At 36.2% G+C, this 24,552-nt stretch overlaps 1 protein-coding gene across 1 annotated transcript in view; it reads right to left on the bottom strand.

Annotated features, from left to right (window-relative positions):
- The window catches only part of LOC132544446 (uncharacterized), a 250,740-nt gene that overhangs the window by 198,299 nt on the left and 27,889 nt on the right, over positions 1 to 24,552 (bottom strand). The window contains 5 exon segments of the mRNA XM_060208080.1: positions 1,401 to 1,433; positions 1,938 to 2,510; positions 4,810 to 4,890; positions 5,584 to 6,141; positions 11,362 to 11,441. Coding sequence (XP_060064063.1) covers positions 1,401 to 1,433; positions 1,938 to 2,510; positions 4,810 to 4,890; positions 5,584 to 6,141; positions 11,362 to 11,434 — 1,318 coding nt within the window. The 5' untranslated portion in view covers positions 11,435 to 11,441.

Consider the following 24,552-nt stretch of genomic DNA (forward strand, 5'->3'; position numbering starts at 1 on the left):
AACGACGTGTCTTATTACAAATTTACATCACTAGATAATGATAGTATGTACTGAATATGATATCGTCATATTACCTACATCAATCGATGATATTAACTTACGTATATGATCATGAAATAAACTAAATCAGCCTTAAATGATTCTATCATGTATAATAATTATCACATTCGATTTATACCGTATATTAATGTGATCGTTGCGGATTTATTTCAGTTAATTTCGTGGGTCATCTCGATAACGGAATAACATTAAATTTAAAATAACAATATCTTAGTTACTATTGATACTATTTATCCGCGAAATTTAATGTAAACGAAAATTTGTTTTTAACTGAAAAATACTCAATTTCGGCAAAAACAGAAAAATATGAATTTACAGTGTTAGATGAATTATTCAAGGTCACTGTTTCAAAATAAAGTGTGATCTATTCCGTGTTTCATTGTAGAAAAATACTTTATGATAGCCGTACAAACTTTGGCAACATCGTCATGTTAAATTTCCTAACGTTTCTTCGTTTCCTACCCTGTTTGCCAGTAAACAGAGACATATGATATATCAATGAAAACATTAAATACAGATACATTGATTTGTGCTATATAGATAAAGGAATATATTCAAATGGACGAAAAACAAACACAAAATAAAATGCAAACAACTGGCCGAGTTTTGAATTTATACACTGTTATAGTAAACACTAAATTTTGGTGAAATCTGTTTAAGTCAACTTCAACATCAAAGGCATTCAGAAGAGTAAAAAAAAAAAGAGAAAACATTAAACTGATGAGATGATTCTGTTTGATACATATGGCTGATGTTTTTTTTTTTAGAAAAAAACGAAGGTTGTTGCAACTTCATCAACTCGGCCAAAGTTTGCACGTGTTGGCGATGTAAAAAAACATTTAGGTCGATGTATATATGGGTGTGCTTTATAAATACAATGTGCTATGAAAAGAGTATAGAATCGTTGTTAAAACGAGGCTGGTGCTTTAGCATCCCCACATATCAAGAATCAACGTAATAACCCATCAACTAAAATGTCAGTCTTGGAAAATTACGCACGAGCTTTTTTGACAAGGTTAATTAGTCTTAAACAATGTAAATATAAACAAATTTAATTGATTGGAATTAGATGTCGCCAAACGAAGCAAAATCTGTTCGGTTTACTCAATATTATAATATGCTTGTAGTCGATGCTTTCCAAATCGTTTTAACATCGCAATATTTGATAAATCATTAATTATATTTCTTAAGTGCATAAACACGAGGAATATAGATATAAATATATATTTATAAACACAAATAAACATTGGACGCAGTGCGCATATTAGGTATCAGGTTCATGCAATTAAAATATTCATGAGTGAATAAAGCGTCGCTTTGAACCCGTCTCGTCGACTAACCTTCCACGGGTGTAAGATAAGCAGCCTCCGAACCTGGAAAAATAACCCCGTGACATGTCAAAGAGCATGCGCATTCTACTTATGCTAACATATTCAAAACACAGCCTACTATAATAATATTAATCTGAAATTAAGTAGAGTTAGACAATTGAAAAGAAAATTCATGTTTTAAGGCTTAAATCATTCATTCCATTTTTATATATCATTTCAAGAGGTCATCCAAAGCAGAAGAGAAAGAGGAGATATGCAAACAGTATTAATATAGTTGAGAAGTTTGTCGACTTAGTATCTTTTGATTTTAATACAGCATTCAAAGAAAAGATTGAAGTCCTTTCACGGACTATTGTTAAAGGGTTACCTTTTAATCAGAATAACAGAAACTGGTAGCCACTTAAGAAAGATGCAATTTTGTAACCAAGTTGATTAGAAGACACCTACGTTATACCTAGAGAGTATCTACTGTAATGGAATACGTTCAAAATCGCTTGGCGCTATTTAGTGAACATTAATGTATACTGAATGAGACTTTGAACTCACTTTCACAAACTTGTGCCACGACCAGCTCTGTCATTATGTGGAGTTCACTAATGGAGTCGAGACCAAAAAGATTAGTATAAGCCGGCTCTGATACCACGGACGATAACTCCTGTCTTCCGCTCTCGCTCCAGGTGATGCCGATGACGTTAACACCGATGTCCTTCAGGGCCTGAGCGTACTGGTAACTCTGGGTCGTACGCCTGTTCGACATTCCCGTCGTTATTAAAACGACTATGTCCGGAACCTGCGGTCTGTCGCCATAATACTCAAAAAACACCCGCCGTCTCAAAGCGTCCAGGGCGTCGGCTAAATTCCTTTCTCCTGGGGAAAACCTTGCAGATCTGATAGCGTCTTGAACACCTTGTGACGTAGGTATTTCTCCTAACCGGAAGTGGATTGTAGGGCTCGTGCTATATGTCACCAGGGATATTCGAGTTACATCGGAACTTACGTTAGCGAATCTGACGAATTTTATGAGAAAATCTCTGATAGTGAGATAAGTCTCATTGTTATCAGCGTAGGCATCCGAGGTGTCTACAAGGAACACGATGTCCATGGGTCTATTTCCACACCCTAAAAAGAAAGGAGAGCCTAACTCTAGTAAAACAGCTAACAAAACCACACAGGAAAACAGGAGTGCAAACACATCACAAAGGTTGTCAGCAAGTCGCATACAAACACAAAATCATTCTAATAGCACACCTAACGTTGCCAAAAAAGTCACTTCAAGATGTTATTTCATTGCCGGTGTTACCTCAAATATATACCTATTACAGATCCATACCTACGTGGACCGGTGTTACCTCAAATGAATACCTATTACAGAACCATACCTATGTAGACCGGTGTTACTTCAAAAATATACCTATTGCAGAACCATACCTATGTAGACCGGTGTTACCTCAAATATATACCTATTACTATAACACACCTATGTAGACCGGTGTCACCTAAAACATATACCTATTACAGTACCATACATATGTAGACCGGTGTTACCTCAAATATATACCTATCACAGGACCATACCTATCTAGACAGGTGTTACCTCAAATATATACCTATTACAGTACCATACCTAAGTAGACCGGTGTTACTTCAAAAATATACCTATTACAGAACCATACCTATGTAGACCGCTGTTACCTCAAATATATAACTATTACTATAACACACCTATGTAGACCGGTGTCACCTAAAACATATACCTATTACAGTACCATACATATGTAGACCGGTGTTACCTCAAATATATACCTATTACAGGACCATACCTATCTAGACAGGTGTTACCTCAAATATATACCTATTACAGTACCATACATATGTAGACCGGTGTTACCTCAAATATATACCTATTACAGAACCATACCTACGTGGACCGGTGTTACCTCAAATATATACCTATTACAGAACCATACCTATGTAGACAGGTGTTACCTCGAACGTGTTATTTCTATCTCTAAATCTGATATGTATCTATATATAGAACAATGTGACGAAGTCCCTCTATTAATTAATTAATCAATGTGATGATGCCCTATAAATTTGATACTTTGAAACGATATTCAAGTCTTTGATGGGATGGAAGAGGAACTTATATATAAACAATCATTTTATCACTTGATACTTCAAAGGAGGACAAACACACATATATGATATGAATACAAAGGTAACATCAACACACATACGATCGACATCGCCGTACTCAAGAAATTGTTTCATCATAACAATACAATCATATGCATAGAATACATTTACATAAGATTTCAAAAAAACAGTTTAAATGTAAATTTCATTCTTTGTTGTTTAAAAAGAAACAAGACAATTCATTACAAATGTATCAAGCTTCAACATTTGTCGGTTAATTTGAAATGATAACAAGATGTCGGTCGTTACCACCAACATCTATTGGGTTTCAGCATTATCAATAACCCAGAATATGTTTGTATATTACTTCATTGCAAAAACAGAAGTTTAATATATAATGAGCTTGATACATTATAACGACTGAAACACAGGCATTCTAAACAAGCAACATGGTGATGACTTGGATAATAAACAAAGGTTAGAAGGTGAAATTTGTCATCATTGTATCCTAAGAATGTCCTCAGATATTCAGTGATGAAGTTCATGATCTCAGATTCAAACAAAACATCATTCTTCGTTCTATATCAAGACCATCATGTAAGTAACAACTATAAATATGGCATGGCTATATTTCGTCGAATTGTAAGTTTAACAAAAGGAAATCGTGTGATTAATACCGATAGTAGATAAAACAACATGGATTATCGCCCCTGATTCCAATTGTCTCCGCTGTAAATTTCGAGAGTCGTTTACTCTACCGTGCTAAGAAAATGAACAGTAATCCATTCCCATTGACTATCTATATCGAAATGAAATCCGTAAATATCTTACGAAATATTCACAATGAAAATGTTCAACACTGCCTGAGTTATATATATTGTGATTATAACGGATGTAGCTATCGCTCAGTAATATCATATATACCGTTGATCTCAAATTTCTCTTTTTTTCTTAAACATATATCACTTACTTTAAAAAAAGTTCTGATGTCATACTTTGAAATTCTTAATAACAAGAATAAAAACGAACACACAAATACTTTTTGTTCTTTTTATGATTTCAGAATCAAATACATCGAAAGATAATTAATCGATTTTCTTTTCTCTTATCTTCCATGCTTATAGTAAATGAGCTTGAGAAACTAGACCTTTACAAATCCTATTCGGAAGTTCCCAGCCGTCTCTATCACGTGATTTCCGGTCAAAATACAGGGACGATAACCGCGAAACAACAAAATGCAGAATTAGGTTTCACAACAGTATCTTGTACTTTCTTCACCTACCTTCAAAGGTTTCTAAACTGTCATACACGTCGGGGTCGAATCCATCCAGTTCTCCAAATGGGTCTAGAAATGCATCACTTTCTATAACGACAAATGTCAGAAATCGAATTACATATTGGAGTAAGATAAATTACAATGCGTAGTATTTTTCTATCACATGTGCACACTTAGGAACATAGAATATGACTTCGACAGATATGTGAAAACATGTAACGAACATACGAACAAAGTCCTGACCTTAGGCAGTACAGTACAACACAGATCAGTGACCCAACAGCTGTCTAATTCAGTTAATGTATGAGAATGCAAACTGACAGTGACTTGTTAAATGTAGTGTACAAAGCAAAATGAATGTTAACAATTAAAATATTAACATAAGAACATTTGAGATATGTTTTCTTCTTAACTTTTGGATTAAAAGAAAGTGTTATAACTTGTTAAAATATTATATAGTCCACCACAAAGAGTTATACTGATAATATACTGTGACAGTGGTGATCATCGAGGGTTGCTATTTTACGATTTTTCAAGCATAAAATTAAACCCCGAAAATAAGATGCCTTAGATATAAAACTACAATTAAGAAAACTATAGTCCATCTCATAACATCTCTGAAAAAATCGTAGTTATGGAAAATGCGAGAATTTGAACCATGTGAAGGTCGATTGTATAATACACTGAACTCAGATTGAACAGACATAACCTTTACTAGAATGCGAATAACATAACTGTAATGGAGTACTGGGGCCGTTTGTAGTTCATTATGTAACATACCCTCATCAACAAAAACGTAACTCTTGGCCTCCTGTAGGTAGCCGAAATTTTCTATGAGGAATCTATGATTTTCCAAAGGTTGTGACACAAGCCTATCGAGTTGTCGCACATCAAACAGTCCGATTCCAATGGCATATATATCAATGCCTTGGTCTTTGCTTGTTTCCGCTTCCCTCATCGCTCTCGAAGATTCCAAGTCATATACGCCGTCAGTAATTATTAACAAAACATTGCGAGCTTCCGGCCTATCACCTTCGGTATTGAACACCTTAGTCCGCACTGCAAGTAGTGCGTCTGCTATAAATGTATTTCCAGTGTCAAATGTTGTTTCCTGAACAAATTCTAAAAGCTCCTCTTTGTTACTGACTTCATCAAGTCCAAAACGTATCACAGTAGTATCACCAAACGTTACCACAGCAACGCGAACGTCACCGGAATCTACCGAAGCATCTTCGACAACTTCCGCCATAAATCGGAGAATTTTATTAAAGTTAGATCCCGTTATGCTTTCTGATGAATCAACCAAAAACACTAAATCCAAAGGTTGTGAAAGGTCAACTGAAAGTAAGAATGTCTTCCTGTATTAGGATTAAACGATGATATTGTAAAGGTTTCGATGTTATAGATACTTGACAAGTTAGCATGTCTGACACTGCTAAGTTCATACCTTGCAAACCATGCAATGCTTATGAAGGTCCTGGCTTGGTTGTTTAAGCGCAATGCTGTGCTCGCGTTGAAGATACTTATTTGTCCATTCTGCGCATTTGTTGCAGAGGTGCATGTAAAGCTCAGCACTTTTCTTTTACGCTCTCTCTTTAGTTTCGGATCTCGCCATCTGGTAAGCCATGCCGAATTATTTCCCTTTCTAGATGTCGCCATGCCGAGGCAAAGTGCAATGTTTGCCGCTAGGTGTCGCCATGCGAATGTCATGTAAATTGTTCGTCGCAAGGTGTCGCCATGCCGGGGTCATATAAATTCATTATCGGCAAAAGTCGCCATGTGGAGGGCTATATACGTTATTTCCCGCTAGGTGTCGCCATGCGGCATGTAAGATTCTTAATGCATGAACCTGCGTCAATAATTCATAAGGTAAACGGTATATTGTGTGGAAACAATTTCCAAAATCGACATTTGTATCAACGAAATCTAGATACAAAGGAAATATTACTATTTTCAAAGAATTATCTAGGACATGGACGTAGTTTCTGAATACATATTCTATGGCAGCGATTTGTCTCTGTGCCTTAAGCACCGGGTTAGTGAAACATCTACATGCAGGTAATTAGTACTAACACCCACAATATGTTTCTCCTGATGTACAAATGAAATGTAAGGCTGCAAACAAGAGACAGTTGAAAGTTCGATAATTATGGAAATAAGATAGAAAAATTCTGACAGCATGTTGTCAATATAACATGTTTATACAACCGGGAAATACTAAATGAGAAGTGTGTTCAACATCAGTATAAGACAACTTAACAGGATTGAATTTTTTTTGAGAAATTTCCCTATTTCATTCTAGATAGATTTTAGCGCTGAACTAATTTTAGTGCTAAATACTCTTCAAATGTACAGATTTTAATAGTAATCTAATTTTAGTACTAAATGATGTTTTTTTTTTATAATGTCATTTGTAGTTTTTGTATTAAAAAGAAAATATTAAACGTCTTAGGTCGAATGATGTAATACGTTTATATAAATAAATTTTGAAACATGGTTTTCAGGAGTGGCATCAATGAGATGGTCTAGAACAACATTGCACAAGGAATAGTGGTTTAAAAATTATTTCAATAATGTATAAACAAGAATATAGCGATGGATGTCGTAGGTTGTTAGGGACTAAAGGCAAATTCCTATCATGGATGTCGTAGGTTGTTAGGGACTAAAGGCAAATTCCTACCATGGATGTCGTAGGTTGTTAGGGACTAAAGGCAAATTCCTACTATGGATGTCGTAGGTTGTTAGGGACTGAAGGCAAATTCCTACCATGGTTGTCGAAGGTTGTTAGGGACTAAAGGCAAATTGCTACCATGGATATCGAAGGCTGTTTACGACTAAAGACAAATTCCTACCACGGATGTCGTAGGTAGTTAGGGACAAAATGCAAATTCCTACCATGGATGTCTAGGTTGTTAGGGACTAAAGGCAAATTGCTACCATGGATATCGAAGGCTGTTTACCATGGATGTCTAGGTTGTTAGGGACTAAAGGCAAATTCCTACCACAGATGTCGAAGGTTGTTAGGGACTTGAGACAAATTCCTACCACGGATGTCGTAGGTTGTTAGGGACAAAATGCAAATTCCTACCATGGATGTGTAGGTTGTTAGGGACTAAAGGCAAATTGCTACCATGGATATCGAAGGCTGTTTACGACTAAAGACAAATTCCTACCATGGATATCGTAGGTTGAAAGGGACTAAAGGCAAATTCCTACCATGGATGTCGAAGGTTGTTAGGGACTAGAGACAAATTCCTACCATGGATATCTAGGTTGTTAGGGACTAAAGGCAAATTCCTACCACGGATGTCGAAGGTTGTTAGGGACTAGAGACAAATTCCCACCACGGATGTCTAGGTTGTTAGGGACTAAAGGCAAATTCCTACCGTGGATGTATAGGTTGTTAGGGACTAAAGGCAAATTCCTACCATTGAAATGTTTAGGGACTAAATGCAAATTCCTACCATGGATGTGTAGGTTGTTAGGGACTAAAGGCAAATTGCTACCATGGATATCGAAGGCTGTTTAGGGACTAAAGACAAATTCCTACCATGGATGTCGTAGGTTGAAAGGGACTAAAGGCAAATTCCTACCATGGATGTCGAAGGTTGTTAGGGACTAGAGACAAATTCCCACCACGGATGTCTAGGTTGTTAGGGACTAAAGACAAATTCCTACCATGGATGTCTAGGTTGTTAGGGACTAAAGGCAAATTCCTACCATGGAAATCGAAGGTTGTTAGGGACTAAAGGCAAATTCCTACCGTGGATGTCTAGGTTGTTAGGGACTAAAGGCAAATTCCTACCATGGATGTATAGGTTGTTAGGGACTAAAGGCAAATTCCTACCATTGAAATCGAAGGGTGATAGGGACAAAATGCAAATTCCTACCATGGATGTCTAGGTTGTTAGGGACTAAAGGCAAATTGCTACCATGGATATCGAAGGCTGTTTACGACTAAAGACAAATTCCTACCATGGATATGGTAGGTTGTTAGGGACTAAAGGCAAATTCCTACCATGGATGTCTAGGTTGTTAGGGACTGAAGGCAAATTCCTACCATTGATGTCTAGGTTGGTAGGGACTGAAGGTAAATTCCTACCATTGATGTCTAGGTTGTTAGTGACTAAAGGCTAAATCCTACCATGGATGTCTACGTTGGTAGGGACTGAAGGCAAATTTCAACCACGAATGTCTAGGTTGTTAGGGACTAAAGGCTAAATCCTACCATGGATATTGTAGGTTGATAGGAACTAAAGGCAAATTTCTACCAAGGATATTGTCGGATGTTAGGGACTAAAGGCAAATTCCTTCCGTGGATATTGTAGATTGTTAGGGACTAAAGACAAATTCCTACCATGGATGTGTAGGTTGTTAGGGACTAAAGGCAAATTGCTACCATGGATATCGAAGGCTGTTTACGACTAAAGACAAATTCCTACCATGGATGTCTAGGTTGTTAGGGACTAAAGGCAAATTCCTACCATGGATGTCGTAGGTTGTTAGGGACTAAAGACAAATTCCTACCATGGATGTCTAGGTTGTTAGGGACTAAAGGCAAATTGCTACCATGGATATCGAAGGCTGGTTACGACTAAAGACAAATTCCTACCATGGATATCGTAGGTTGTTAGGGACTTAAGGCAAATTCCTACCATGGATGTGTAGGTTGTTAGGGACTAAAGGCAAATTGCTACCATGGATATCGAAGGCTGTTTACGACTAAAGACAAATTCCTACCATGGATATCGTAGGTTGTTAGGGACTTAAGGCAAATTCCTACCATGGATATCAAAGGTTGTTAGGGACTAAAGGCTAAATCCTACCATGGATATTGTAGGTTGTAAGGGACTAAAGACAAGTTCCTGTCATGGATGTCTAGGATGTTAGGGACTAAATGCAAATTCCTACCATGGATATAGTAGGATGTTTACGGCTAAAGACAAATTCCTACCATGGATATTGTAGGTTGTTAGGGACTAACGGCAATTCCTATCACGGATGTCTAGGTTGTTAGGGACTAAAGGCAAATTCCTACCATCTTAGTCTAGTCAGGCGATCTGTACTCCCAACATCTACGCACGAACCCAAAGTTTCCCGTCAGTGATTGTCAAGAGAAGGTCTATCACAGAATGAATGTGCCGCTAATTATAACGCATCATATTTTTTACTTAAAAATCGTGGTGTCCATTACGGTAATACAACATATGAGACTGGAAAACTGCGCATGCCCATGGTTGATGAAGCAGTTCGATAATAGACTCGGGGCGGGGGAGGGTTGCATTCTATAAGGCGTGGTTAGCATGATGTCACAATCAAGTAAACATAAGTTTGTATAGTACCATACTTAAGACGTGGAGTCATATATAAATCACAACACTAAGCGATACACACATGTTCACTGGCAAATGCGAAAAACACGTCTTGTATTATATCTGAGTTATTAGGTTTTAATAAAGTGATGACTGCGCATGCGTATTTTTTTTAGACTTTGTTAATTATTTTTAGTTAATGAGTTTTACAGGAACATATTGACTGATAATAAAGGACATCAAGGAACAAACGTGAAAAAAAACTAACGAATCACATGTAGTACGTATAGCATTAGAATGAGACTTTTTTATGATATCATAAAGAAGTATGGCGCTTTACCATGCCGGTGAACCAATTAGGCCCATTTCGGTCGATTTCAAACCGTGCATGTTTAAGTGTATGATACTTAACACAACAACTTTGACGATCTATAAATATAAAACATGACACATAGCCAAGATTTGTTTTCTAATAATTTGCGTTCGGGTAACTCTCCATGAAATTCTCTTTCCTAATTCGTGATAAAAAATCGTTTCCACGTGTTATTTTTTTGTCACATTTACATGTGTACATGTAGGTCCAATCACGTGGTTATACGCCATACATCTTTCCATCTAATACACGTATATACGTCTGTCCGATAATCATACCGATCAGTTATCCAGAGATATAATAAACACAATAGATTACATGCCTTAATATCTCATGACTGCTTTTTCATTTTTTCCGTCGCCAGGAAATAACGATTTTCCTCAACCCTCCAGTGTATTTCCTCAATTAAAAATTCTATTTCTAGAAATGATGTTTGATACATACATAAAAGAAATCCAATTTCAATTCTTCTTTAATGAGAAATCATTCATGTAAAACAACTTATATAACTAAAACATACATTCCAAATAGTTCAAAGGTCAAAAATATATTGTTGAATATACTGTGGAGGCTGGTTCCATTTTTTGAAAATCATTTTGGAGGTTGGTATATGTTTGGATTATACATTTTTTATATTTCAATTGTTGCTTCAACCGCAAAAATCAAATAATCGAAATGTAAAAAAAAAACCACTATACACATGATCCTGTTTTTTGTACATCAATTTAGATTTTGAATAGAAATTTACTTTATTGAACTTCAATAGGGATGGCTTATCTAAACAAGGAGGAACCAACACAGACACATATCGTGTGTGATAGTCACAGTATGTATGAGGTCTGAGATAAGATACGGAGAAATTGTAAATCTTACCTTCCAAACAGATCACGTGCCGAATCGTAACGCATATCATTAGTAGCCATGACAACCAGCGTAACGTCGCCATGGTGCACCTGGAAATTACAGAAAAAAAGTGTTAAGAAAACGAAGAAGTTTCGTCTGAAATTACTGCATATAAGGAAATGTTTGCTTGCGACTTCGTTGTCTAAGAAGTTTGAAGACTTTGTAAATTTTGGATATTAGTGTAGATTCTAATATCAATTGGAGATTTGGAGATCTAACAGAGCGTCGTACTAGATACAAGATTTACCTGCCCACCAGTTAATTTTTTTTATTATAGAAGTGTTTAAGGCTAGAGAATGTTCAGTCAGATGTAGGCACATCACTTTAATAGATGTATTACACACGCATTTGCAATAGAAAGAAGAAGACATGCAACTTTTGCGATTTCGATTTTTTGTGATTTCGAAATGGTCGTTAAATTAGCAAAAATTCGATACCCTCTAAAAATTCCCGATATGCAGTAATGGCCATCGTTGATTTTTTTTTTCGTAAATCAAGATGCTTAACACCAAAAACCTCATGTAATATGCACCACGCGAAGTCAAGACTAAAGTATATGACTAAAAGTACAGCATTATTACAAAAGAAGAAAAAACCAAAAATGCCAAAAGAACGGCATGCACATCTCAGTACTGACACATGTGTATACATCAAACTATACCTATCAACGTATAGATTCAAACATATGTCAAACGGTCTACCAAGTATTGTTTTTTTTTAAATGCTGGAACTCAGATAAGAAAACACGCCGGTCGTAAACTTTCAGACTGAACCTAATATCTCGTATTTAAGATACGGATCAGAATTCTTATATATATAGATGGTTCTATATTGTTCCTGTATTATGTATTTACACTTTGCTATAAAGTTTCTAACTGAAGTAAAAAAAATGAAATGTGTTCTGTGTCTGTAACGAGCACTGATATACCACTAACCACAAGGAATCTATACGTTTATGCTAGTTGTCTTTTATTGAGTTATCTCCCTTACTCCATTACCCTCGCGCGCACACACACACACACACACACACACACACGTTTGTGAAAAAAAACTAATCTAGATATCGTTATGATACCTGTAACATACACAACACATGAAATCTAAGATATCTGCTTTTAAAACTCAAACAGGTTCAGTTCTTTGATTTTGAAACTGATAGTGCATGCATCAGACATGTTTACTCCTGTGCATGTTACTGCAGAGATATTTTTGCTATTTCAGCAAAACTCAAGAAATTCGTATGAGAACAACGGCAGTACTCAATGTTAACATTACCAAATGGTTGGGAGTAATTATACGGATCTAATCAAATTTGCCATCATAAAGGGACTGGGTTTAGGAATCATCTGTGACATATGTGCGTGATACCTACATTAGCGTGAGATACGAGTATTTAAACGGGAACACTTGTACAGTCAATTAGAGTTACCATAAAAAACCAATATGGGGCGACTCTACCGTCATAAAGACTACATAAATACGAGTAAATTGATCTCTAACATCTCTGATTATTTAAAACGGAGTGATGTATTTCGATTCAGTTTACATAGCTCGTCTCGTTTAACGTCTCATAGTACTTTATTTTGGAGCTATATGGATTAATTATCTATATGCCTGTTTCAAAATAAAGTAAATTTCTGCATCTCGAACTCGTATAACTCGAAGACCCCATGAAATTCGAAGCATTTCGTCGGTACCTACCTAACTATATACAAAACATTCGAACTTACTTAAATCGAATACGCTGTTATCGCAAAGTTTTCCCAAAGAGTTCGAGATAACAAGGTTCGACTTTATATAAATGATACCAACTACTCAGGCAAGTGTGCTAGACATACTTGTGTTACTAATAGTGGGAAGTGTGCTGACATACTTGTGTTACTAATGTGAGAAGTGTGTTAGACATACTTGTGTTACTAATAGTGGGAAGTGTGCTGACATACTTGTGTTACTAATAGTGAGAAGTGTCCTAGACATACGTGTGTTACTAATAGTGAGAAGTGTGTTAGACATACTTGTGTTACTAATAGTGGGAAGTGTGCTGACATACGTGTGTTACTAATAGTGAGAAATGTGCTAGACATACTTGTGTTACTAATAGTGAGAAAAGTGCTAGGCATACGTGTGTTACTAATAGTGAGAAGGGTGCTAGACATACTTGTGTTACTAACAGTGAGAAGTGTGCTAGGCATACTTGTGTTACCAATAGTGAGAAGTGTGCTAGGCATACTTGTGTTACGAATAGTGAGAAGGGTGCTAGACATACGTGTGTTACCAATAGTGAGAAGTGTGTTAGACATACGTGTGTTACTAATAGTGAGAAGTGTGCTAGACATACGTGTGTTGCTAATAGTGAGAAGTGTGCTAGACATACGTGTGTTACTAATAGTGAGAAGTGTGCTAGACATACGTGTGTTACTGATAGTGAGAAGTGTGCTAGGCATACGTGTGTTACTAACAGTGAGAAGGGTGCTAGGCATACGTGTGTTACTGATAGTGAGAAGGGTGCTAGGCATACGTGTGTTACTAATAGTGAGAAGTGTGCTAGACATACGTGTGTTACTAATAGTGAGAAGTGTCCTAGACATACGTGTGTTACTAATAATGAGAAAACATCCTGTTAGTAATGTTATTTATAGATCGGATGTATATTTGGGTTACTAACAACACAGGACATCGTGTTTGTAATGTCACTGATAATGACGCGGAATCATACTGGTGTTTCGTCCTTCTATGAATCGTTAGTGTTGCTACACCGAAAGAATGGTCAAAATTTCATTCAGTGACTAATCCAATTCCGTAATCTGCACATGATAATGGTAATTACAAAAGGAAGCCAAAACCTCGTGTATATTCCAGTGTCGTCTTTCCGTCTGATTTTTGTCACGTGCTCATATCGTGAAAAATGATATAATCTCCCGATATCTTTTTGTTTTGATCTGTATTTAAAAGTTTCAAATTGATTTTTTGGATCAGATATAGTCGAAAATTATGTTTAAACAGAACATAAAACACCATCTTAATACATACAGATGTGATAATTATACCACAGAATTTGTATTAATTGAAATTATTAAAACAGCTTGTGACCTTGATTGTCAAGGCCAGCACAAGATATTCGGAAAAGAAGCTGGCGACGCTGATATTCTGAACCGTGCCACTATTCGAACTAATCAAACGTGGCACACAGGCAAATCTACAGAACTAAAGCCAACCATGAATATCTACCTTCTGCAGTTTCGAAGATCACATTTAATCTAGCACTGCAACTAAAGTGAGAATTGAAATTATCAAGGGAGATCACTCCTACTTAATCATTATCACATTTAATGCAACATATAACCTTGATCTGGACACGTTTGTTGTATATTGTAAGTAACTTGGGTACATCGGGGATCACATATAGGGAAAACGAGACAAAATTATATAAATTACGGTAGATAAGCTTTATTGAGGGAGATAACTTCACGTTAACGAAAACATAAAGTTGTAACCTCGGCAAGCCAAACTTTTTCCTCACGAATGTAAATAGAAAATGGGGAAAAGGATTTAAATACGTTAGATTTAGCAGTTATGCTTTTATCTCGTAATTGATTGACAGTGCCTTTTTGTAGGAATCTTAACATATTTATCTTACTAATGGCACATAGCTAATCAAGTATACTAAAAAAAATACTAGTTTCATCTGTCTCTCCAAATATATAAAAATCTCGTCCATCTTCATATGACTGTGAACCTCGCGAGTTTCATCTCTCTAGATGTATAAATCCAATCCATCTTTATACAATTATGAACCTCGCTAGTTTACTTATCTCCTCGGTATTATAAACCATACATCGCTGTAAGACTTGCACGAGATAAAAAAAAATGCTGACTCAGGCAGACCGTTTTATATGTATGCTCATATTTTTGTTGCCATAAAGCCAGTTGCCTATTTTCTGAAGTGTTTGATGGTGACGGAAGGAACGAGAGTGGAAACGGAAGAAGCTTCCTGGCCTGTCGGTTAGGGGATCTTGGTTTGGTTATAGAGCCTAGACCGAAGAGTGGGTTTTATTAATAAATTATAATAATTACACGGACATTTAAGTTTCACAGATGTTCCAGAAATCTATCTCCAATAAAACGTATTAAATGATGAAAACTTATCTGATATCCAATTAGAATCAATTTAGTTCGCCTTACAGAAGGGACACGGCGGAATTCCACGAAGTATATATCCCGATCACGTGACTGTACTAAAATGACCACCTACAGATAATGACATTCCGTGGAACTTGTATTTGTTTCTCATCTTCATTTCATAGATGATTCGTCTTCCATTCATATTCAAGTTTTTTTATCTATTATTTAAAAAAAACCAAAAACACTCGATCCTTGCTGTGTGCCTGACTGATATTTCACCTTTGACCTTTGCATTTGATCGACATCCTTTTGCGACATCTCACGTGATCTGTGAAAATGAAATATCTGATAATGTTTTACAAGGCTATGGTAACGACCTCTCTGACCCCACAGCTGCTGGTTTGTCGGTTTCATTTCTAATTTAAACTCCTTTAGTGATATATCTTGTCAATTTCTTTACCAAAGCTTGGATAAGTTAATGTCGTTGTTTGTAGTTCGAATTTGTGTTTTTGTTTTAATAAAAAAAGACAAATAGTTGGACAGTTGATCTGAAACGAAAAAAAATATGGCTGCAACCATTTCTTCAAGCGTATGTGACCATTTTTATTTTGTGAACGAACATTATATATCTGGATTCAAAATCCGAAAAATATGATTTTTTTTAAAACTATTTATCTATTACTTATTAATTACTTTCAAGCCATGCTATGAGATACATATCCGGTAAACAACCGATGAATGATGCACAATGTCTCTGTTCATCAAAACATGGATAAGTCGAACCATCGGATAAATCGAATATTTCATTTGGTCCTGTCGATTTCAACCTCGACAAAATATAACTTACCGTCAAAACACCAGGACACAATATAACACAGCGTCAACACACCAGGACAACATATAACACAGCGTCAACACTCCAGGACACAATATAACACAGCGTCAACACACCAGGACACAATATAACACAGCGTTAACACACCAGGACAGAATATAACACAGCGTCAACACACCAGGACACAATATACCACAGCGTCAGCACACCAGGACACAATATACCACAGCGTCAGTACACCAGGACACAATATAACACAGCGTCAACACACCAGGACAAAATATACCACAGCGTCAACACACCAGGACAAGATATAACGCAGCGTCAACAAACCAGGACACAATATAACACAGCGTCAAAACATCAGGACACAATATAACACACTGTCAAAAAAACAGGACACAATATAACACAGCGTCAACAAATCAGGACACAATATAACACAGCGTCAACACGCCAGGACAAAATATACCACAGCGTCAACACACCAGGACACAATATGACACAGCGTCAACACACCATGACACAATATACCACAGCGTCAACACACCAGGACATGATATACTACAGCGTCAACACACCAGGACACAATATACCACAGCGTCAACACACCAGGACAAAATATAATACAGCGTCAACACACCAGGACACAATATAACACAGCGTCAACACACAGTGACAAATATACCATTTAACAGATAACATTTGATTATTTTAATAAACCTACATTTATGTTATAAGGCGCGTTCCGTGCGACAAAGTATAAAGATGAAATCCCTTCCACGTGCTTTCTCTTATCATTGGTCTTGTTTATTCTCAAGTCATGTCAATCTTTCTAACGCTAATTATCTGACAAAGGGTTTACGAAATAAACCTTCAGATTCAATTACCATTTTAATTGCAAGTCAATGTTAATTAACGTTTAACATTCGTTATTCTCTCAGAAAACACATACTGATTTATGTTAACAAAAGTCTTAGTAAACTGACACTGACAGAGAAAAATGTAAATCACTGACGAGTAATACTATATGTATAGCATTCAACATGGATATACTTTTACAGAAATGGCTGATGTCCATGTATCTCTTACAAACATCTGTCTGAACATCCTATACAAGTGGTGTAATACGAAAGTTCACGTAATGTACACAGATACAATTTTCTTGAATTAATGGACGTTTGCTGTGTAACTTTGGAAGGAATAATACTGTGAAAGATTTACGGACGAGAGATACTGGGACATGTTTCCGTTATCATAGGGTCATTACAACTGATCTTCTCAAACAAACGAAAATATCTTTCGGTGAATTTAACAGTACCAGCACCAACACGTGAACTCTCTTGGCACATGTAACTGTCAGACATTTATCTTAGTCACGTGGTACATGTAATTGTCAGACATTTGTCTTAGTCACGTGGTACATGTAACTGTCAGACATTTATCTTAGTCACGTGGTACATGTAACTGTCAGACATTTATCTTAGTCACGTGGTACATGTAACTGTCAGACATTTGTCTTACTCTTGTGGTACATGTAACTGTCAGACATTTGTCTTACTCTCGTGGTACATATAACTGTCAGACATTTGTCTTAGTCACGTGGTACATATAACTGTCAGACATTTGTCTTACTCTCGTGGTACATATAACTGTCAGACATTTATCTTAGTCACGTGGTACATATAACTGTCATACATTTGTCTTACTCTTGTAGTACATGTTACTGTCAGACATTTGTCTTACTCTCGTGATACATGTAACTGTCAGACATTTATCTTACTCTCGTGGCACATGTAACTGTCAGACATTTATCTTACTCTCGTGGTACATGTAACTGTCAGACATTTGTCTTACTCTCGTGGTACATGTAACTGTCAGACATTTATCTTACTCTCGTGGTACATGTAACTGTCAGACATTTATCTTACTCTCGTGATACATGTAACTGTCAGACATTTATCTTAGTCACGTGGTACATGTAACTGTCAGACATTTGTCTTACTCTCGTGGTACATGTAACTGTCAGACATTTGTCTTACTCTCGTGGTACATGTAACTGTCAGACATTTATCTTACTCTCGTGGTACATGTAACTGTCAGACATTTATCTTACTCTCGTGGTACATGTAATTGTCAGACATCTATCTTACTCTCGTACTAAAAAATCAAGCACAGCGACCCCCTTTTCAAAAAAGGATGAAATTTTTATTTTTAACTCTTTTTTTTAAGTTTAAATTTTGAAGACGTTTGAACGCACGACTCTCTCAATGTTTCTCTCTTGTTTGCTTCCTATGCAGTTTTAAGCTGGTTAGGTCAAATGCACATTTGTTATTTATATTGTTTAATTAACGTTCTCACCATCACAGAATCATTCTATTACTATATCTTTTTTAAAAAAAGTGCAGCAACATGTCAATTTCTTTAACTTAAAATTTCTTTCTCAAATTTTACCATTCAAAGGATCACCACGTGAACAAAGGTGAAATTCCAGAAACTCTAAACATCCAAATTCCATACAATTCGCTGTGAAACGATCAGTTCCCAGCTTCCTTACACTTCAATCTCTTCTTAGTAGGATATTTGTGGGTTATAACAAACATCCCAGTAGAAAGTAAACGACAAACGACACTTTTTTTTTGAGCTGTAAGTATAAAAATAATACACTTTTATGCCGTTGTTTTAATGGCTGCATTTATGACCATGGTTAATATCAAAGAAAGCATTGGATTTCAAAAATAAAAAGCACAATTAAGATCTACACTCTGATGAACATCACTTTGACATTTTTAATGTAATTGAGACCATTAAGCAATACTTCAAACTGATTTCGTGTTGTTGATATTAAATGCCTCTCGTGACGAAAACTTCAGTCGTCATGGGTAGAGATGTACGAATTATTGACGTATTGTCAGCTTAATCCGGAAATAGAAAGCATGATTAGTAAAAACAATAAAATTATTGATAAATATGATAAATAATCCATATCAGGGGAAAAAATAAACAAATAAATCTACGGGACCCAGAATTTAGATATTCCCTCTAATTTACAAGTTGTAGAGTTTAAATTGTAAGGTTAACGAAACTTTACCACAACCATTTTATCTAAGTGTGCGTTTTGCTACGACAAATCACAAAACACTTGTATAGTTTATATAGAAGTACTTAAGGATATTGTAATTTACATTGTTGGAAGGAGAACGGAATCATGGATTACCGGTATGTACTTACAACTATACCACAAGGACATGACGTCATATGAAGAGTAATGAGTGGGATGTTAACGACAAGTAGAGAGGGTCGAGTGTACACCCACCTAACCAGATTTTGGTAACTGAGAAATGAAATTATGTCGAATCCTAAGTGATGATTTTATTTTTTTTCTCAGTGTGCTTAAGCTAAATGTCGTCTAACTCTACGGCTTGTAATACTTGTAAATCCGGATATTATCTCCGCCCCCACCTACGCTAAGGTCACTAGCCCTCGGCGGTTAGGTATGTGATCTATGTAACTGTGCCTTTTTACACCCGATCAGGGAATCTTACCCCAGTGTCCTAGATGCGAACACAATACCATTGCGCCACCTGATACTGTCAAACTTGCATACGTTGTTATTTAAAGAGTATTTCTGAACTTTTAAATATTCTTTCTGATACTGAGACTTTTCGAATACTGTAGCATAATCAATTTTCGGGTGTTTTTCATTTTCGATCAATTCACGATACTCTTAATCCGCTCCGTTATTTTCTCACCAAGTGATAAGCAGATAAACATTACATGAATCATGGTTAACTACGAAATTGGAGCCTCGCGAAAATATTTAGGGTATTACATAGTTTACCCATATTTCAGACCAGGAATTTGGAATTAGGCGTATTTAAGATATATTCAATAATATTTCAGAGACTGTGATATCTTCGATAACAAGTTATAATATAATGATATCACACATTCTTTAAAACAGCAGACTTGTCAAATATTTCACCATCAATGAGACGCCCGAGTTTTGATGTCAAATATTTCACCTTCAATGAGACGCCCCAATTTTGATGTCAAATATTTCACCATCAATGAGACGCCCCAGTTTTGATGTCAAATATCTCACCTTCAATGAGACGCCCCAATTTTGATGTCAAATATTTCACCTTCAATGAGACGCCCCAGTTTTGATATGCTACAATTTGAATTCTTCTGTTCTTATTGACTTTCAAATTGGAGTAGGTTTTGAATATTTCCCCGTTGTCTAGTTAACCAGACAGAATTCTGAGTGCCTGTTTCCTCACGAAATGACAAATTTTAGTACTTTTTTCCCCACTGTTTTTTAATTTGATAATATTTTGAGTATCCTTTCCTCGTCTGTAATAATTCAGATAAAATTTTGAGAGTATTGCTTCCCATATTGTCTATTTATTGTAAGAGCACAGACAATTTCACCACCCTTCGTGTTTAAAGGCGAAATTTGTCGACGTACAAAATTACATACGCAGTCGAATCTCGTTTTATCGTACTTGCATACAATCTGGAGATCCCGTTTGATTAGAAGCATTCCAATGGTCCCTGCCTAACTTTACACAAAATATTCGAACTCGTATAAATCGAATGCTGTGTTATTTGGAAGTTTTCCCATAGTTCCGTCGACTTCGAGATAACGAGGTTCAAATGTATATACAAGTTTGTGTTGACTTGTCGGATTTAATGGTTGGATGAAGCGCCGCAAATCTAACACTCGTTTTCAAAATAGTTAACGTTAGACATGAGAACCGACACTTGGACAAAAACTAACATATAAGATACACTGGGTGTCTACTGACATATTGTTGTGGATCATGCTTATCAAATACGTTTAGGTTATCTCCCCTTAATACAGTTTCGTTTAGAGGAAGATCACCTAGGGAATCTTGGGAATGGAGATAACTGTATTACTCCAACGTAATTATACAGGGCAGAGACATTTAGCGGGATAGCATTGAATTAGTAAGAAGACTTCTGTAGAAACTGTATGTATCTTTAGTGAACACGTGTTTCAACGGGACCCAGACTAATGGCTGTTTTATAGATGTCGCTGCGGGTCACCCCTGCCTTATCACACGACTAGGAAACACAAACATCGATTGTGTTCCTTAAACAATAATGTTAAGTGCTTCTGCACCCTGTTAGAGATGAAAACAAATAAATATAATTGCAGTTATCAAATTATTGAAATATTGGAAATTTTGACTGCTTTTGCTTCCGGAGTTATATCAAACTGTCCCTTAGGCTGTTAGAAATGACAACAACAAATCAACGTACAGCGGGGAAAACCATTTTCTTCACATCAAAAACAACTAGCAAGTACAATCATGAAAACATAAACATAATCTTAACTCATTTTCAATACCAAAAGAAAGATTTACAAGGAGACTCATGAAAAAAGTACAAGGCGAATGAGATATTGATTACTGACACGGACAAATGATAGTCTACTTCCGATCACGTGACGCGTACGTTACACATCCGATAATCAACACTATGACAAGAACTATCTCGTTAATACAGGTATCAGAGAGGAGATTTATCATGAGAATGTATTTGAACTTTAACACGATAATAAATATCACCAAAGTACTGTGCTGAACATAGGGAAATGAGTTACATTATCAGAACCCAGTAACTACAGTTCTAAATGTTACTGATGTCACGTGTCCGAACACAGGGAAATGAATTACATTATCAGAACCAGTAACAACAGTTCTAAATGTTACTGATGTCACGTGTCCGAACATAGGGAAATGAATTACATTATCAGAACCCAGTAACTACAGTTCTAAATGTTACTGATGTCACGTGTCCGAACATAGGGAAATGAATTACATTATCAGAACCAGTAACTACATTTCTGAATGTTACTGTTGTCACGTGTCCGAACATAGGGAAATAAATTACATTATCAGAACCCAGTAACAACAGTTCTAAATGTTACTGATGTCACGTGTCCGAACATAGGGAAATGAATTACATTATCAGAACCAGTAACTACATGTTCTGAATGTTACATTATTGTCTAAATGTTACTGATGTCACGAACATAGGGAAATGAATTACATTATCAGAACCAGTAACTACATTTCTGAATGTTACTGTTGTCACGTGTCCGAACATAGGGAAATGAATTACATTATCAGAACCAGTAACTACATTTCTGAATGTTACTGTTGTCACGTGTCCGAACATAGGGAAATGAATTACATTATCAGAACCCAGTAACCACATTTCTAAATGTTACTGTAATCAAGTGTTCGAATTTTCGTTATTTTTTAAGACCGAATGAAATCGTTTAAAATTATTAAAACTGTGGTCCTTTCCACAATTTAAACGGCAAATGCAACCGTTTGGCTTAAAGTATTTGATAAACCGATTTTTATTCCCGGCAGGGTTCATGAGACATAACGTATGCAAAGTATTCTTAATTCCAGACCTTATGAACATTTCAAATTGTCTTTCAAAGTGATTACAGTATTGAAAATACGATAAACAATTGACAAATATTATAATGAATTGACATTTTTCTAAACATCTGTAGAAAATCGCAGTTTAATACAACTTTTAGCGTGGTGATAACTGCGGAAATTGGATCCGAGACATTCCAACACTCTTTGTTGAGTATTAGTCTAGTGTAGAAAGGCCATGGAACCACTTCACGGGCCCTGCGCGTGCTGTGAGGCAGGCATACAAGGAACGCTTGTCTAACCTGCGAAGTACCAGACACTGCCAGACTCGCCTCCGATGTCCCCCTATACAATAATACTGTAGCACGTGGCATCTATTTACTATGCTTCTGTTCCATACAAACGTGCATGATTTGGGTTTTTTTCTTGATTGCAGCTGTGCATCAAAATGTCAACCAAAATATCAGCCGAAAAATAGAATTTCTACGAACTGACTCCATATAAATAACCGCCGTAAAGGTTGTATACATAATGTAGTTACACCCATCAACACAGTCATCACCATTACATTATCGTCGTCATCATCATCGTCGTCGTCATCATCATTGTCGTCATCATCATCATCATCATCATCATCATCATCATCATCATCATCATCATCATATAGGATTTATGACATATGGAGAGTCCATTACGAGGAAATCGAATTCTGTACGACAGACCTAGATATATTACATTTCGAGGAAGTCGAATCCTTTGCGACAGAGATATAAATGGTATTCCGGATCAAGATTTGGATAATAATTAGTCTAGAAGTCATTAATCATATTTCTGTCTTTCTGATACCCGATGTGGCACTATAAGTCTGCAATATCCTACCAGTTAAACGCCCACCAAAGGGTAGCAATGTGGCAGTATAACACACACCTACATGTCACAGGTTTACTTTCCTTTGTTCAGTCATAGACCCGGAAAAAAGAACTATTAGTACTAAAAAATAAAAATGTCACAGAGATTTGAACTAAACAACAAAATACAGTAAACCATACGTTACGAAACACGGACATTTGTACAACACTATGAAAATACGACAAAGTGAAAAAATCTTTTACACTATCTTAAAACGTTAAGGTGAAATAGGAGTTTACAAAATATCCGGTAAGTTATAGTGTTTTACAGTAAAATTTCCAGTATGTGTACTGAATAAAAATTGGTATTCAACAATGAAACGGTATGAAATATAGATTTAACAGTATATACTGTGGTAAATTAAGGACGAGCACATCATTATTTTATATCAATTATCTCGAGGGCTGGAGATAATAAGTCGACTTCTTGATATATTAAGTGGAGCACTCGAAATAACGTGTCGTCTGCTTGAGGTGAAATGTCGAGCGCTAGGGATGATTAATATAAAACTAATATTGTGCAAGGCCTAAATGTACCATCGTAAAAAAATCAAGCTTGCCTCAAAGAATTTCATTCTCAAACATTTTGATTTGAACGAAAAACAGACACCACGTGTCGAGTGCGTCCTTAAATAGAAACAGTTTAGCGAAGCTTTAGTGTGCCAACGTGTCATTCATTGTAAAACAGAAAAACGCTTTCATCTTCAAATTAATTGTTTATCTTTAGAACACAATTTTCTTGCAGACTTCAAAATATGTGCGCCGTGGACGGATTCTTGTTGGATCAACACTGATGTGGAGAGAGATTTCTACTAAGTTTGGAGATAGACACTGATGTGGAGAGATTTCTATTACGTTTGAGATCGACACT

Source organism: Ylistrum balloti, unplaced genomic scaffold (genome assembly GCF_031769215.1).
Source record: "Ylistrum balloti isolate Yb309-2 unplaced genomic scaffold, AGI_CSIRO_Ybal_v1 Utg369560, whole genome shotgun sequence".
NCBI classification, from domain to species: Eukaryota; Metazoa; Mollusca; class Bivalvia; order Pectinida; family Pectinidae; genus Ylistrum; species Ylistrum balloti.